The sequence below is a fragment of the Lactuca sativa genome, chromosome 3 (assembly GCF_002870075.4).
Source record: "Lactuca sativa cultivar Salinas chromosome 3, Lsat_Salinas_v11, whole genome shotgun sequence".
NCBI lineage: Eukaryota > Viridiplantae > Streptophyta > Magnoliopsida > Asterales > Asteraceae > Lactuca > Lactuca sativa.
In genome coordinates, this window is record NC_056625.2 from 228202523 (window position 1) to 228218777 (window position 16255).

The 16255-nt window shown below is 36.3% G+C and overlaps 1 protein-coding gene across 2 annotated transcripts; it reads left to right on the forward strand.

Moving 5' to 3' along the window:
- Nucleotides 1-2663: 2663 nt before the first annotated feature.
- Nucleotides 2664-11792, forward strand: LOC111894048 (importin beta-like SAD2). Of its 2 annotated transcripts, none has more exons than XM_023890114.3 (22): nt 2664-2937; nt 3235-3370; nt 3616-3703; nt 3780-3929; nt 4754-4916; nt 5013-5197; nt 5290-5463; nt 5547-5692; nt 5765-5888; nt 5977-6157; nt 6442-6601; nt 6701-6742; nt 7476-7594; nt 7688-7886; nt 8657-8788; nt 9036-9139; nt 9651-9830; nt 10075-10214; nt 10308-10447; nt 10566-10717; nt 10820-10946; nt 11234-11792. In XM_023890114.3, the coding sequence occupies exons 1-22, from the start codon at nt 2848-2850 to the stop codon at nt 11398-11400; spliced, it is 3099 nt and encodes a 1032-aa protein (XP_023745882.1). In that variant the 5' UTR covers nt 2664-2847; the 3' UTR covers nt 11401-11792. The 2 variants fall into 2 exon arrangements, with proteins under 2 accessions (XP_023745882.1, XP_023745880.1); XM_023890112.3 differs by having other exon boundaries at nt 2666-2937; nt 10563-10717.
- Nucleotides 11793-16255: the final 4463 nt, after the last annotated feature.

The following is a 16255-nucleotide window of genomic DNA, read 5'->3' on the forward strand; positions in this document are numbered from 1 at the left end:
ATTAAAGCAAAGTCAACACTCCATCCTCTTGTACTTCACCCACTCTTCTTGGATAAGGTTTATCCCCAAAAACGTGGATAATCAATAAATATGGGGCCTTATATGTTAAAATAAAGTTTTGGATGAAAATCCCGCGTTAAAATAATTAAAAACGGGCCTTAAACGCAAAACTAGATGAAAACCGGGAGAAAAAGAACTTCCAGCGAGACCTCTCGGTCCTAGGCCGAGGTTCGGTCCCTACTGATGCTGAGCCGGAAGCGAAATGGGGCGAACCAGAAGTGAGAGGCGAAGGCGAAGGCTCGGTCCGAAGTCTCAGAAGCGAAGGTGGTCAGACCCGAAATGAACCGAATGAACAGTAGTCTTGGGTTCGGGTGGGTGTATGCGAGGTTCGGCCCTGATAGGACCTTCGGGTTCGGTTCTTCCTGGAGCCTTCGGGTTTGGGTCTTCTTGGTCTCGGTCCCTAAGAGGACTTTCGGGTCCTAAGAGGCTTCGGCCCTATTAGGAGGGTTTCGGGTCCTTAAGCCCTTTTTGCCCGTTCTTGCCCCGTTTCAAGCGGTTTTTGATCCGGTTAAGGGGTGGGAGGACCCGAATGACCTCAAAAGTTACGGGAACTTTTGAGAGAGATTTGGGAGAGATTTCACATTCTTGGAGAGATTTCTCATACAAAGAGAGTTTTGGGAGAGATTTCACATACTTGGAGAGATTTCTCATACAAAGAGAGTTTTGGGAGAGATTTCACATTCTTGGAGAGATTTCTCATACAAAGAGAGTTTTGGGAGAGATTTCACATACTTGGAGAGATTTCTCATACAAAGAGAGTTTTGGGAGAGATTTCACATACTTGGAGAGATTTCTCATACACAGAGAGTTTTAGGAGAGATTGCACATACTTGGAGAGATCTGGGAGAGATTTCACATACTTGGAGAGATTTCTCATACAAAGAGAGTTTTGGGAGAGATTTCACATACTTGGAGAGATTTCTCATACAAAGAGAGTTTTGGGAGAGATTTCACATACTTGGAGAGATTTCTCATACAAAGAGAGATTTGGCTTCGCAATGCAAGGTCCATAAACCCTGTTTTAAGCCTTGTTTAAGGATCTTAAACACTCCCGATGAGTATGCAACATTTGTTTTATCGGTTTGGCTCGCCACTTACCGCAATTTTAGGTTAAGGAGATCTAGATATACGTACTTTTCGATTCATGATCTCTCATTAGAATAACGAGTTGTTTAGAAATTACATAACGTAAACTCTAGTACTCACGGGCAAATTGAGTCGAATGGTTTGACTTGTTGACTTCAGTTGACTTTGACTTGACCGGAAATTGACGGTTGTCACACTTTATCCAATTTCCAGGTCGTACAGTCACCAGGGGCAAACCCTAATTTTCAGGGTTTATGCCCTATTTAAACACCTTAAGTTGCTCATGAACTTTCTTATGACCAACCTCCACATCTCCAAACCCTAAGAATGAAACCCTAATTGCCTTTTGAGTGTTTTGAGCTTGGAAGCGAACTTTGAGGGTGTTTTTGGTGATCTTGAAGGAAGAAGAACTCTTGGTGTGGCTAGAGCTTGTGGATCCAAAATCATCTCCAACTTGGAAAGCTTTTGGAGGTATAAAACTCTTAACTTGATGGTTCATTTGATAGATCTAGTTAGGGCTTATTTTTATGCTTTTTATGGTCCTTTAAGCCATGCTTGAGAGTATGAGCTACTCCAGAAGCTAAGGATGATAAATCTTATTTCAAGGACCTGGAGTAGCTCATACTCTATTAGACCAAAACTACGGGACCAAAAATGCATACAACCTCTAGACTCACAATATCTAAGCAAATAACACATCAAGATTCAAGCTTTATATCTTCAAATGATGTTTGAGGGCAAGATACTTCCGGATCCAAGATGCGCTGAGCTTCCAAGTTGATTCCATTTTTTTCTTCTTCCTTCAAGATCACCAAAAGCACACTTTTAAGCTCAAAATACTCACACAATGGATTAAGGTTAACAAGGGATGATTTGGGAGATGGAGGTTGATGAAGGAAAATGTCTTGAAGAGATAATGATGTTTAAATAGGGTTCAAACCCTAAAGCACTCTTATTAAGGATTGCATGATATGTAATACAATGTTAAAAATCAGTTTTCTACTCCACATTAGAACCATTTATTGATGGACATGACATAATGGTTATGGATGAAGAGAAACCTCAGATCAAAAAACAACATACAAGAAACCAAAAAATCAAAATCGATGAACAAATACGTTGTCCACAAACAAACAATTAACTATCCAAACTTTACCCCAATATAACATCACAGTCCACATAGACCAAAACCATATGTGCCTAACCCAAAATTTTAAAACAAATATTTATCAACAAAGTTCAATTCAAACAAAACCTAATCATGAAAAGAAAAAGTACTGTAGGGATCACCTCCTAGTTAACACTAAATCACCAGCAACTTCATTTAGCTTTCACCTTATTTTTTTTAGAAATGTACCCAAATCAATTTTCACAATTAATAAAAGTGATAGGGTTTTTACTTTTTAGACAATGTAACATAGTAAACAAATAAAATGGACGCCGAGGGGGGACGCGACGCGCCTATGCCATTCAACCATGGTCGTTAAACAACCCAAAAATTTACTCGGCTGCTGTTGTTTCTCTAAACCCTAATGATTTAAATACATACTATTTTTTTCTATGTTGCCACTTGCCAGCCATCATTCTCTTCTCCATCTTCCAAGCTTTATGTAAACCCTAGAGGACATCACCAGTTAACTACCAGTTCTCTGAGGATTATTGATTCAGTCATCGGATTTTGATACGTAAGGAGAGTAAAAGATGGATCTTCCAAATCTTGCTATAGTTTTGCAAGCAGCACTTAGCCCCAATCCAGCAGAACGGACAGCTGCTGAAGCGAGCCTCAATCAGGTATATTGCTTCTGATTACGAATGTTATCGATTGATTATGTTTGAAACGGATGAGGATTCACAATTGTTGCTGTTGTACTTGATTTGCTGTTGATGCAATAATCATAATTCCGTTTATATAATACGTTTTTGATGAAAAATCGCAAAATTTGCATAGGTGGGGTATGTTTCGGTTTGGATATTAATTGAATAATTTGTGCAGGACTAGGCGTTGATACAATTTCTATTTCAAGTTTTTAGTTGCTTTTTGAGTTGAGTTCATCATTTAATTTTTTGATAAAACTATTTGCTTTTCAGTACCAGTATACTCCTCAGCATTTGGTGAGGATGCTGCAGATCATTGTAGATGGAAATTGTGATATGGCTGTGCGGCAGGTTGCCAGTATTCATTTTAAAAACTTCATAGCAAAAAATTGGTCACCCCATGATCCAGGTAAATCACCTTTTTGCGTAATATTTAATTCAAATATCTATAGCAGCTGAATATCGTTTTTAGATATAAAAATTTCAATCAATATACATCCAACATCCCCATACATAACATCAGTACCCATGTAGTAGTGGTTAAAATCCCATGCAAGTATACAACTGTCATCAAGTTCTCACTGAAAGGATGTATATGTTGTTGAAGTTATTTGTGTATTTCAAACTTTATAAGTAAAACTTATGCCATTGTAGACGAACAATCCAAGATTTTGCCAAGTGATAAAGACTTGGTAAGGCAGAACATCCTTGTATTTGTAGCACAACTTCCTCCATTGTTGAGGTAAGCATGGTTCCTTGAGTGTTTGCATCTGTTGCTGTTCATTCGTTATGAGTACAATTGTTATAATTGATTACAGGGCACAGTTGGGTGAGTGTCTCAAGACAATTATACATGCCGATTATCCTGAACAATGGCCAGGTCTTTTGCATTGGGTGACACATAATCTGCAAGACCAGCAAGTTTATGGAGCTCTTTTTGTGCTTAGAATCCTTTCTAGAAAATATGAGTAAGTACCTTATTTATGTGCCACATCCACTCTATGTTCTAATAATAACTTTAACTTTTTGCTTGATAGACCAGAATTAGAAGCTGTATTTTTACTTAAGCTGCTGATGCTGAAGATGATTGATGAAGTTACTTTATAAGTTTAATTTTGATAATGATGATGCTGATATTCTATATCTCTTTGCCTTAGACTGTCATAACTGATCTTTCTGTCTGGTGTTGCTTCCGTTAGTTATATTAGTCAAACTACAAGTACTTAGGATTGTTTTGGTACGAATTAAAACATTTTAATGCCATTAATATGTGCCACACCAAAATTAGATTTCTTATAGTTTCAGACCCAAACATAGTGATACTAAATTCACATGACGTAAGAACATTGATACATGCAGATATCTGTTGATATGGCATTAACTGGCATTTTAACTTGTTGAACTGCAGTTTAGCTGTTCTCTTTCATGAAAAACAAATCAATGCTTACCTTGTCCCAAATTACAGAATTATGATTGTGTTTGACAGTTTATATCATATATAACTAAAGCAGGTAACAAAATTTTAGTTACCTTTTTCTTACTATGTTGTGATAAATGAGTATATAATATGTATAATTCATAATCAACTAAATGTGCATACCAGGTATCATTATTTATATGCTTAGTTTCTGAGATGAAAAAGGAATAATCTTGGATATTATTTATCCTTGTCTATCTGAGTCTACAGAGCTATGTTGTTTTGAACAGTGAAGATGGATCATTTGCATCATTTTACATTATAAGTTATAAGCAATTCAACCCATTTTATTCTGATTGGTATTTATAATTATAGGTTCAAGTCAGATGAGGAGAGGACTCCAATCTACCATGTTGTGGAGGAGACGTTTCCTCATTTGCTAAATATATTCAGCAGGCTTGTTCAGATAGGAAACCCATCAATTGAAGTAGCAGATTTGATTAAACTCATTTGCAAAATATTCTGGTCGTCCATATATGTGAGTGAGTTACTATATCGGCATTAGGCTGCTATAAGATGACACAATTTGGTATTAAATGTTTTTTTTTTTTTTTTTTTTTCTGTTGACTTTCAGCTGGAGATTCCGAAGAAATTGTTTGACCCAAATGTGTTCAATGCTTGGATGGTTCTATTCCTAAATATGTTGGAGCGACCCGTTCCATCAGAGGGCCAACCAGCGGATCCAGAGCTCCGCAAGTCATGGGGATGGTGGAAGGTAAAGAAGTGGACAGTCCATATATTAAACCGCCTCTATACCCGGTGAGGACTCAGTCACATTCAGATGTTTTTTTTTTTTTAATTATAATTTTTAATTGTCTTCTTACTTTTTACTTTTTATTTTTTTTTCTCAGGTTTGGAGATTTAAAACTGCAAAACCCAGAGAACAAAGCTTTTGCACAACACTTCCAGAAGAACTACGCGGGAAAAATTTTGGAATGTCATCTCAACTTGTTGAATGCGCTGCGTATGGGTGACTATTTACCTGACAGAGTTTCCAACCTTATTTTGCAATACTTGAGCAACAGGTCTGTTTCATGTAATGATCCATTTAATACTTTCCTTTCCTTTTCTTATCATATTTTGTTTTTCCTTTTTTTTTGTCCGTCAGTCTTTCCAAGACTACGATGTACAATCTGCTCCAACCAAGACTTGATGTTGTTCTGTTTGAGATAATCTTTCCACTTATGTGCTTCAATGACAATGATCAAGCCCTTTGGGAGGAAGATCCACATGAGTATGTGAGGAAGGGTTATGGTGAGTTAGTTTTTGACTCTCATTCTAATCTAAAGATATATCTATCTATTTATCAACCATACTTTTCTGCAGATATTATTGAAGACCTATACAGTCCCAGGACCGCAGCAATGGACTTTGTGAGCGAACTGGTAAGAAAACGTGGAAAAGAGAACCTTCAAAAGTTCATATTATTTATTGTGGAGATTTTTAAGAGGTATACATACCAATCTTCTGGCTATTTCATAAACAACATGTTAATTTGTCCCAACAATCATCGTCCTACTTTGTGACTGGTTGGTTAGATATGAAGAGGCTTCAATTGAGTTCAAGCCTTATCGACAAAAGGATGGGGCACTTCTTGCTATTGGAGCGCTGTGTGATAAATTGAAACAGACTGAACCATATAAATCCGAGCTTGAACCCATGTTAGTGCAGCATGTTTTCCCTGAGTTTGCCAGTCCTGTTGGTCATCTCAGAGCAAAGGTGATACTTTATTTTCAATTTTTTGTTTCCTTTCATTTCCTCTTCATTATATTATATTACTAATAAACAATAAAAGCAGAAACATAAACTGTCATAGAAATGAAGCAACATTGTTTTTTATGTATAAAAACAAGAAACAGATATATAACAAATTTTTTGAACTATATAATGTAAAAAAAGTTATTTAATGTTGTGTGTGTGTGTGTGTTGATTGATGGTCATTATCTTGTTGTATCCCTATTTGGTGGAAACTTTAAATCTAAGACATTATTTTCAAATGTTAGGCTGCGTGGGTCGCAGGACAATATGCCCATATAAGTTTCTCTGACCCAAATAATTTCCGCAAAGCACTACAAAGTGTCGTTGCTGGGATGCGTGACCCTGAGCTTCCAGTTCGTGTTGATTCTGTTTTTGCATTGCGTTCTTTTGTTGAATCCTGCAAAGGTAAAGTGCACAACTACTTGATCTTCTTTTATATTGTGGTTTCTTTCTTTCACACATATAGAATTTGATAAGCCTGGAAAATATTTATCTACTTTGCAGATCTTAGTGAAATCAGGCCAATTCTTCCACAGCTACTTGATGGTATCCTACTTTTGTTTCTTTCCATTACAGCATTGTACCTTTCACTTTTCACTGCTATAATTGGATAGATTTTGTATTTCCTGATAAGATAAATATTGAATGTACAATGCGATAATTAGGTAAATCATATAAAGTAAAATGTCTTAGAGCATCCACGGTAGTTGACCTTTCTTTCTTATTTTTGCCTCATAATATTTTCACCAACTTTATTTAAAAAAAAACCTATCTTTACATATCATCTCCAATGCAAAACTTTTTTTTTTTTTTATTTTTATTTATTTATTTATTTATTTATTTATTTATAACAATTACATGTGTATCTGCATCTATTTGAAATGTTGTTTAAAGACCCCTTATCTAATTTGTTGTTTTTGAACACATGTCATTTGATATTGATCATCTAATACAAAAAATGTTCAATTTTATTTTGTATATTTAACAAAATAGATTTCAAAGTTTAAAAAATGACTAAAGTGGTTGGATAAAATACCAAAAAACATTTTCCATTCCAATGGTCAACAAAGACTTGTTGAAATAGCAATAAGCTATAAAATAACCTTCCATTGGAGATGCTCATAACAGAAAGATTGGAAGTAGAATCCTGTATGTACTAAAAAGATATGAAAGTAGGATATGTTATAATAAATAAATAAATGGAAGCACGTTGCTACATAGTCATATATATGCAGAAAAAGTTGTACTGATTCATGGGTTACACATGGATTGTTTTCAGATTTTTTCAAGCTAATGGATGAAGTTGAAAACGAGGATCTGGTGTTTACACTTGAGACAATTGTTGACAAGTTTGGAGAGGAGATGGCACCCTATGCTATTGGCTTGTGCCAGAGTCTGGTGATTATTTTTTCCAATTGAAAATGTGAAGTGGCGCAGTTGCTCCTTCCCATTATAACTTTTTAACTTTTTGATGTGAATGTGATACTTCAGGCTGCTGCATTTTGGAAGTGTATCAATACTTCAGAAGCTGATGATGAAGCGGATGATCCTGGTGCTTTGGCAGCTGCGGGTTGTTTACGTGCCATTAGTACCATTCTTGAATCAGTGAGCAGGCTCCCTCACATTTTTGCTCACATTGAGCCAATTCTACTACCAATAATGCGTCGGATGCTTACGACTGATGGGCAAGGTACATATTAAATTTACCCTGTTTTTCAGATTTCACTACCTCGGAAACTTTATTCCCTTTTTTATTTATTAGCCATGAGTTTTACATACATCACCATCCCCCAAACATGCTTAGCAGTGCTTGTTAGGTTTGACGATTCCGATGGAATTGGAATTTGAGATGATTCCATTCCATTCTGTTTTTGCTTGCAAGGTTAATTGTATCTTCAAATTCCATGTTAGATGGATTCCACCATTCGTAGGGGTCCTTCCGCCTCTTTTCTTCCTTTCTTATTCCATCAGTTTCCAATTCATTTGGTTGATTCCATTCCTTACAGAAAAATTCTACAAACCAAATGTGCCACTAACACTTTTTTGGCTTTGGGGATTTCGACAGAGTTGAAATATATGATTCCACTCCATTCAAAAACATTTGAATCCTGTTCCATCTCTTATGTACCAAACACATGACAGATTCTGATTCCACAGATCCCAATTCCTTTCAGAGATTCCAATCCATTCATTACAAGAATAATATTCAATGCCAAATAATTATAATTTATGAGAATAGTTTATAGTAATAAATGGAACTCCCAAGTATGGCATATATAGGGAAAGGGGTTAAAAGTTGAGCCCTTCTTTAGGAGGAGAAATCCAGTAACCCTACACACATTTTTTTGCGAATTCTATTTTAACACCTGATTTTTTTGAACGGCTATTTACCACCTGATTCATTAATGATGCATTTATCTAAGATCTGCTTAGTGCTTACTTTACAAGTTCTATTGCCAGATGTTTTCGAAGAAGTTTTGGAAATTGTATCATACATGACCTTTTTCTCACCAACAATATCCTTGGATATGTGGAGTCTTTGGCCATTGCTGACAGAAGCTCTTGCTGATTGGGCTATTGATTTTTTCCCAAGTATGTTCATTTTCTCTCAACCTAAATATTGTTGGATAATACAACAACATTTTCTGGTTGTATTGTATTCCATGCATCATTTTATGTTACTTTATTTCATACCATATTTTATAAGTTGTATCTTGGAGAACACACCTTTTTCATCTATATAATTTTAATATGAATTGGAATTTTCATTTCTTTTTTGTTCCTCACAAAGGAATTCTCATCTCTTTTGGTTCTTTTGCCATTTTGTTTTATGGTGCAGATATCCTAGTCCCACTGGATAACTACATATCGAGGAGTACAGTGCATTATCTGACATGCAAGGAGCCGGACTACCAACAAAGTTTGTGGAATGTGCTTTCAAATGTATGTTATATTGAACATATTTTTTTAAAGGCTCCCTGACTATGATATGAGGCTTTGTCGTTTGTTTTTAGGATTTAAGTTTACTCTAAATCCTAATTTTGGCTACTTTTAACTCTTTAGGGAACTTATTGATCCTAATTTAGCAGGTTTGCGTTATTATATTTACATACAATTAAACTACCTTCTTCATGTTTTCTTGATGAAAGTAGTTTTTTCTTCCATGATTGTCGCTTGCATAAATCTTCCATTTAAGAAGTCTTATGTAACAAACCTCGAACATAATCAATGGCTCATTGGAAAAGTACCTAGATACTTTTCCAGACAGATATTTAGTGAGAATATGAACCAAGATCCTTGTTAGCAGTTAGTTACTTATGGAGATATGATATATACCTTCTCTGGCTTTATTTGGCAATTAAATTCCTTCTATCCTCTCTCATAGAGACATACAGCTGGTTTGGGCATGAAACTTGCAGTTGAAATTTTTTGTCTAATTTGTTCTTCTTGGCAGATAATGAGAGATAAAAACTTGGAGGACAACGACATTGAACCTGCACCTAAGCTTATTGAAGTAGTGTTCCAGAACTGCAGGGGCCAGGTGGACCACTGGGTTAAATTCTATATCGAAATCACGGTTGAGCGTTTGCGTGTAGCAGAGCGACCATACTTGAAATGCCTTCTGGTGCAAGTTGTAAGTAACATCTTTCAAAAAAAAATAAAATAGCAGCCTACTTTTATTGTTCAAATTAATTATTAAGCCATAAATCTACCCGATTATATATAGTCTTTGCTATATTTGTTTTAGGAAGAAACATAACATACATTGAAGAAGTAGAAGTTGATCTTGTTCATTTTTTCATGCTAAAAGACCTCTTGTTAGTTGTTATCATATTACTTTTAAACACAAGATGAAGATGGTGTTATTATTTATGCAGATTGCTGATGCACTTTACTATAACGCCCCGTTGACTCTCAACATATTGCATCAAATGGGTGTGGCTATAGAAGTTTTCAATCTTTGGTTCCAGATGTTGCAACAAACGAAAAAGAGTGGTGTGCGTGCCAACTTTAAGAGGTTAGTTTCAAGCATGTTCCTTTGCTTCCTGTTTCTTCTTATGATGCAATAGAATAGAATAGATGATATGATATTATTTATTATGCGTTTCAGGGAACATGATAAGAAAGTGTGCTGTTTGGGTCTAACATCTCTTCTTACACTTCCTCCGGATCAGTTGCCAGGCGAGTTCTTGGAGCGTGTTTTCAAGGCAACGCTTGAGCTGCTTGTTGCTTACAAGGACCAAGTAGCAGGTTTCACTTGCTTCTTTTATCTCATGCTCTCTGTGTGCATCTCAAACAGGCTTTTTATCATTTATATTATACCTTCTGATTTATTTATTTATTTTAAAATTTTATTTACGGTCAGAAGCTGCAAAGGAAGATCCTGAAGAAGATGATGATGACATGGATGATGGTTTGGAAACCGATGATGATGATGAAGATGATGATGGGGACATGGGAGTCGATGCAGAGGATGGTGATGAAGCCGATAGCTTGAGACTCCAGAGATTGGGTGCACAGGTTAGGTTTTGTTTGTCTCAAATATTTGTGTATTTATTTATTTATTTATAATAGAGAAAAAAAAAGAATCAAGAGTAAATCTATCTGGGTGTATGTACTCAGGCGAGATCATTCCGCCCAGCTGATGATGACGATGATGACTCTGATGATGACTTCAGCGATGACGAGGATTTGCAATCACCTATTGATGAAGTCGATCCATTTGTTTTCTTTATGGATACTGCAAAAGGTATTTTTTTTTCCTAAAACTGAAACTGGAGCTAAAAAATTTGGATTTTTGTTTCTTATTTGTATAAAGCAATTGATTTTCAGTTGCTTAAAGTAAAAGATAAATAGCAGTTGCCTTGGACCAAAAAATACAAGTAAAAAACAATTAAACTTTCAACAGGGTTTGTTTTGAAGAAGATAATTGTTAATATTGAATATGTTGGCAAAAAATATTGTAAAAATTTATTGACAAGAGGAAAAAGTTGAAAGATTTGTTAGAGTTATATAAATTGTAATTCCCCTGTACAGCCCTGCAAGCATCAGACCAAATGAGGTTCCAGAGGCTGTCGCAGACACTTGACTTCCGGTATCAGGCACTAGCAAATGGTGTTGCTCAGCATGCTGATCAGAGAAGATTAGACATCCAGAAAGAGAAGCTGGAGAAGGCTGCCACTGCATCAGCTGCCTCATCCTGATTCTTTGATTGTCATTTATTCAGATTCATCATGTATTTATTCAAATTTTGCTTTTTGTCCCCTCCCCTCTCCCCTAATTCTTTGGTTGGCCTCCCTTCACTGGTCAACGCTCGAAGGAATTCCTATGCTACGGGAGAGCGAGCATGCATGTCTTGTCTTCTTTATTTTTACTTGTGATTGATTGATTGCTTGATGTTTGTTTGTTTGCTTGTTTGTTTGTTTGTTTGTAGTTTTAGTCTTATTATCATCAATCATTATACGGGTCAAAAAATGTCCCATTCAGGATAAAATATACCCTTGTGGCTTGCTATTGTTTTTTTTTCTTCTTCGTGTTGGAACAGTTATTTGTTACTTGGGTAACATTTTTTTGATGGTGAAAAGTTGTTTGTACATTCATCTTCTTTTCTGCCTTTTTATTTTTACTCTTGTCATTATGTGTATTCTTTTCTGCCTTTTTATTTTTACTCTTGTCATTATGTGTAAAAGGGTACAAGTACATGTAAATTAGATATTAAAAATCCAATCTATGTTTGCACTGTGGCTAATTTTCATAATGTGGTTGCTTTAACCGAGGTGTTACTATCTACGAATTGCAACTTCCACACTGCATAATTGGATTTCATCTTTGTAAATTACATATAAATTTCAATAAAAAATGGTCAAAGATGACAAAAAAATTCTATGAAAATTGAAAAACACAGCCTATTTGTTATAAAAATTGAATGATTGTGTATATTTAACTGTATGGATATGGATAGAACTCAAAATTATTTCCAATATAATTATATACCATATATTTAAAATTATGTTATATTAAAAACAGTATTAATATTATTGGTTCTGTTCGGTTTATAATGGTTTAGTTTTTGAGTAAAATCATAATCAAACCATATGGTTTGGTCTTTTACTAATGGTTTGGTTAAAATGGTTCAGTTAGGTTTTCCGGTTAATATAATCACCCCTACCCATAAGCTTGCATACACCTATAAAAAATACAAACACGTAAACACAAGCACAAAGACAAACAGACTTGTCGGCCAACCTAGACACCAAGAAATCCCATAGCGTTTGTAACAACCCGAAGTTAATCATCGTCGAGACCCAATTTGCCCGTAAGACCCGTTTTTAGCAATTTGTTCCGGTTTCGTTTTTGGGCTAAGTTATTCAAACTTATATGATTATTATAATCTAATGAGTGTCCAAACCCCTTAGGAACTCATGAAATTGGCCCAAATTATTGATTTGAAATTTTTTTAGAATCGTTCTCGTCGGATTATGGCAACTTGATCGGGTGTGACCAAAAGCCACGTCTAACGTTGGTATCGGGTAGAATTCCACCGTGTCCAAATCTTGAACACTATTAAAGTGGTCTAAGCTCCCATTTGAAGCTTTTGCTCTCTCTCACTACTCTCTCTCTAACCTCTCTCCTCAATCCAAAGATCTAAGTCCAAAAACATTGATTTAAGGCTTCAAATCTTTAAGGTAACTTCCTTAACTCATAGTATAGCATCATTAACCTTCAAATTCGTGTTTAGACTTTGTTTAGGACCATCTTCATGAGTTTACGGCCCTGGAGCATGCTTGGGCCGTAAACTCAAATAAATTGGGTTTTTGAGCCTTAAAACCCCTCCAAACCAACTTTGGGACTTAGATATGCTAATGATTTGAGATCTTCTACCTTAACCGCTTAATAGCAGTCTAGTCTCTTCTGGGTATGAATCTGAGCCCTAGCATTAGTGCCTTGGATCCTAGGACTGATTACAGGGAATGGATGATGGAAGATAGAGATGACAGCTCTTCCTATGAAAGATTGTCAATACCGGGAACATTCATCTAACAATTCAACTATATTGAAGGTTTTATAATCTTAGTCTGAACTAGCAATGCTATGGTACTTGGAACTCTTTTATATAAAAATAGAATAGAAAAAGACTAGAAGTTATTCAATGAATCTACTAAGAGTAAACTAAGAATAAAGAAGCAAAATCGTTTATTTAACATAACAGAGAAATCTCTTCTTTTTAAGACTTTTTCAAGATAAGAAACCTATCGGTCGAGTCACTTCTTTCCACTCACCTTACAAGGGCCTACTCTTAGGCTACCTCTTTGAGAAGAAGGAAAGCCCATTCAGGGAGTTTGTAAGCGCTATCTTTTCAAGCAGGGAAAACTACATACCTTGATGCTAACCTATAAACTCCTTAAACCACCTCTTAAAGTGAACGTGAGTAGGATCTTTAAGTTTCAGAGAGGGCTGCTATTGCCTCTCCTTCACAAGCCCGATTCCGATGGTTATGGTTACAACAACAGTGAACCTTCCGGGTCTTGACTAGGAGGCTCTGCGAAGACGCTTCTTTGGTGTTCTTCCGGCAGATGAAAACCAACTAGCCAACCAGAAAAAAAGGCTTCTGTCCTCGGAACTCAAGCTGGTTCTATTCCGGACAAGAAAGCAAAGCCGGGGACCTAGGTGGGAGAGAGGGTTTTATCGAAAACGTGAGAAAACATCGAGAAAACAACAAAATCTTTTTTGGTTTTAACCCTACGACATAGACAGAATAGGAAAAGGACTTATAGAAATCTTTTAAATTTAAAACGGATCAGTCGGCCGGGTCTACAAATCTATTCTAACTATCAAGGAATTCCTAGAATTTTAGGTGGGATGGGGATTGTAATTCTTTCTACCTCTAGGGTATAATGACAGACCGAGAGGCTCGACTAGAAAGAATAGTCGGAGAAATTTTGTGTTCTATATGGTAATCCTTCTAATATCCGAATTCAATACGAAACTTCTTATTTGTGAAAAAGAAAAGAGAAGGGGTGAAACAGCAAACAGAAGACTCTAATCACTAGAAGGAAGCTAGGCAGGAGCCATTCAAAGCTTCGAGTTACCTCAGCTTGAGAGCGCTAGATAGAAGGAGTTCAAATGCATTCGATCCCCTTATATAGATCCAGACGAGAAGACGCAAAGATGCTCTTATCATCTATACTGCCTTTTGCATCTTCCTTGAAGGTTCTAGCAGACGAAGACGGAAGACATTGATCTAGTTATCTTTGTCTCTATCCTCTTTCTAAAGATAGATAAGCAAGGTTTTTCGGGGAACTTTGGTTGCGCGGCTTTCTCTTATACTTATAGGGGTCTATTTTCTCTGACTTGACTCAGCTTGACCTACTTGACTCAGCGGTTAGAGTATCGCTTTCATACGGCGAGAGTCAGTCAGAAGGATCAAAAAACTAATTCATACAGGGCCATAGAACCGGCCCAACCAGCAACCAAAGCTGTATGCATTATATAAACAGAAAGCAACCGTCCGGGATCATTCAATACAACGGTATGAACACGATACCAAGGCAAACCCATGGAAATACCCCTTTATGAAAGAAAAAAGACACTACGTAACTTTATTGCATTGGAAATATACTATGACTATGTTATGGACCCCCTCTTTAGTGGATTATTTCAACGCAAGGGTTCATATTTGTTCTATTCTGTTGGTAATAATGGAACAATTTTATTTCTTGGTCCATTGATATCGATCAACGAAATATACCTCCTTCTTTCACTTTTGTCGTTGTCTTCCAATTCAAATAGCCCCATTAAGTGAGTGTTCTGCGAGAAAAGAGAGGCTGACATCTTTTCTTATCTATCTATTTTCGTAAATGAAGAAGATAAGTGAGAGCTTACTGACTGCATCTTCTAAGAAGGGCTTGGAAGAAGAAATAGAATCTCCTTTCTTTTTCGAGAAAAGGTCCCATCCTTCAATATCATGATTGGGTCGACCAGGACAGATCATGAGTGAAATATCATGATCGGGTTGACTAGGCCAGATCATGAGTGAATAGAAAATAGAAAATGTACATAGCAGTTCCAGCTGAAATACTTGGAATAATTCTACCACTTCTACTAGGAGTAGCCTTTTTAGTGCTAGCTGAACGTAAAGTAATGGCTTTTGTGCAACGTCGAAAGGGTCCTGATGTAGTGGGATCATTTGGATTGTTACAACCTCTAGCAGATGGTTTTAAATTGATTATAAAAGAACCTATTTCACCAAGTAGTGCAAATTTCACCTGTGATCTCGATTGCTGAAATAGTATCTCTCCCCCAAAAAGCATGTTTTTTTTACCGACGCACAAAGAAAATATTTTGTTGCGAATGAACAAGATATTGAGGAATTGTCCATACGTAAAATCATAATTATTGATACGGGCCTTTTCCACATAAAAGGGGAATCTTTTGTTACAATAGAAGCAGAAGTGATGTGGATTATTCAAGAATCGAAGTTGATTTGCTTTATAAAAAGAAGATCCCCTTTTCACCAAGGAAGGGACGAGCCGCATTGACGATGAAGAAAAGGTAACACGAAAATAGAACAACGGGTCTTTCTTTTCGGTCTTTACTGAAACACATACACAAGCTTCGTCTCATGCATGATCTTTTCAGAGCACGGGTCGGGAGGAAATTGCAAAAATGCCACTGGAGTGTGATTGATATCTTAGAGAAGCTGGTAAAGTAAAGACAGTCTCTTTCGAAAGTAATGGTGGCTAGGAATGGCTTCAGTCAGGTCATCGATTCACCTTATGGTCGACTTGCTTAAATCGAAGAAGAATAAACCCCCGGACTAGAGCCTGAAGTGCTTCTCCCCCATGAATGTGATCAACATATGACTTTATGGCTTACCAATTCGGACTTAGAACACCTTAATCATGATTTTTGAGGCGTAAACATGAGTTTACTGCCCAAGAACATGCTTGGGCCGTAAACTCATCCTCATGGAGAGTAAACTCATTTTCAAGTGTTTAAAAGCCATGTAAACACACCATTAGCCTTGGAATAAATCCTAGAACCAACCAAAATCAATTT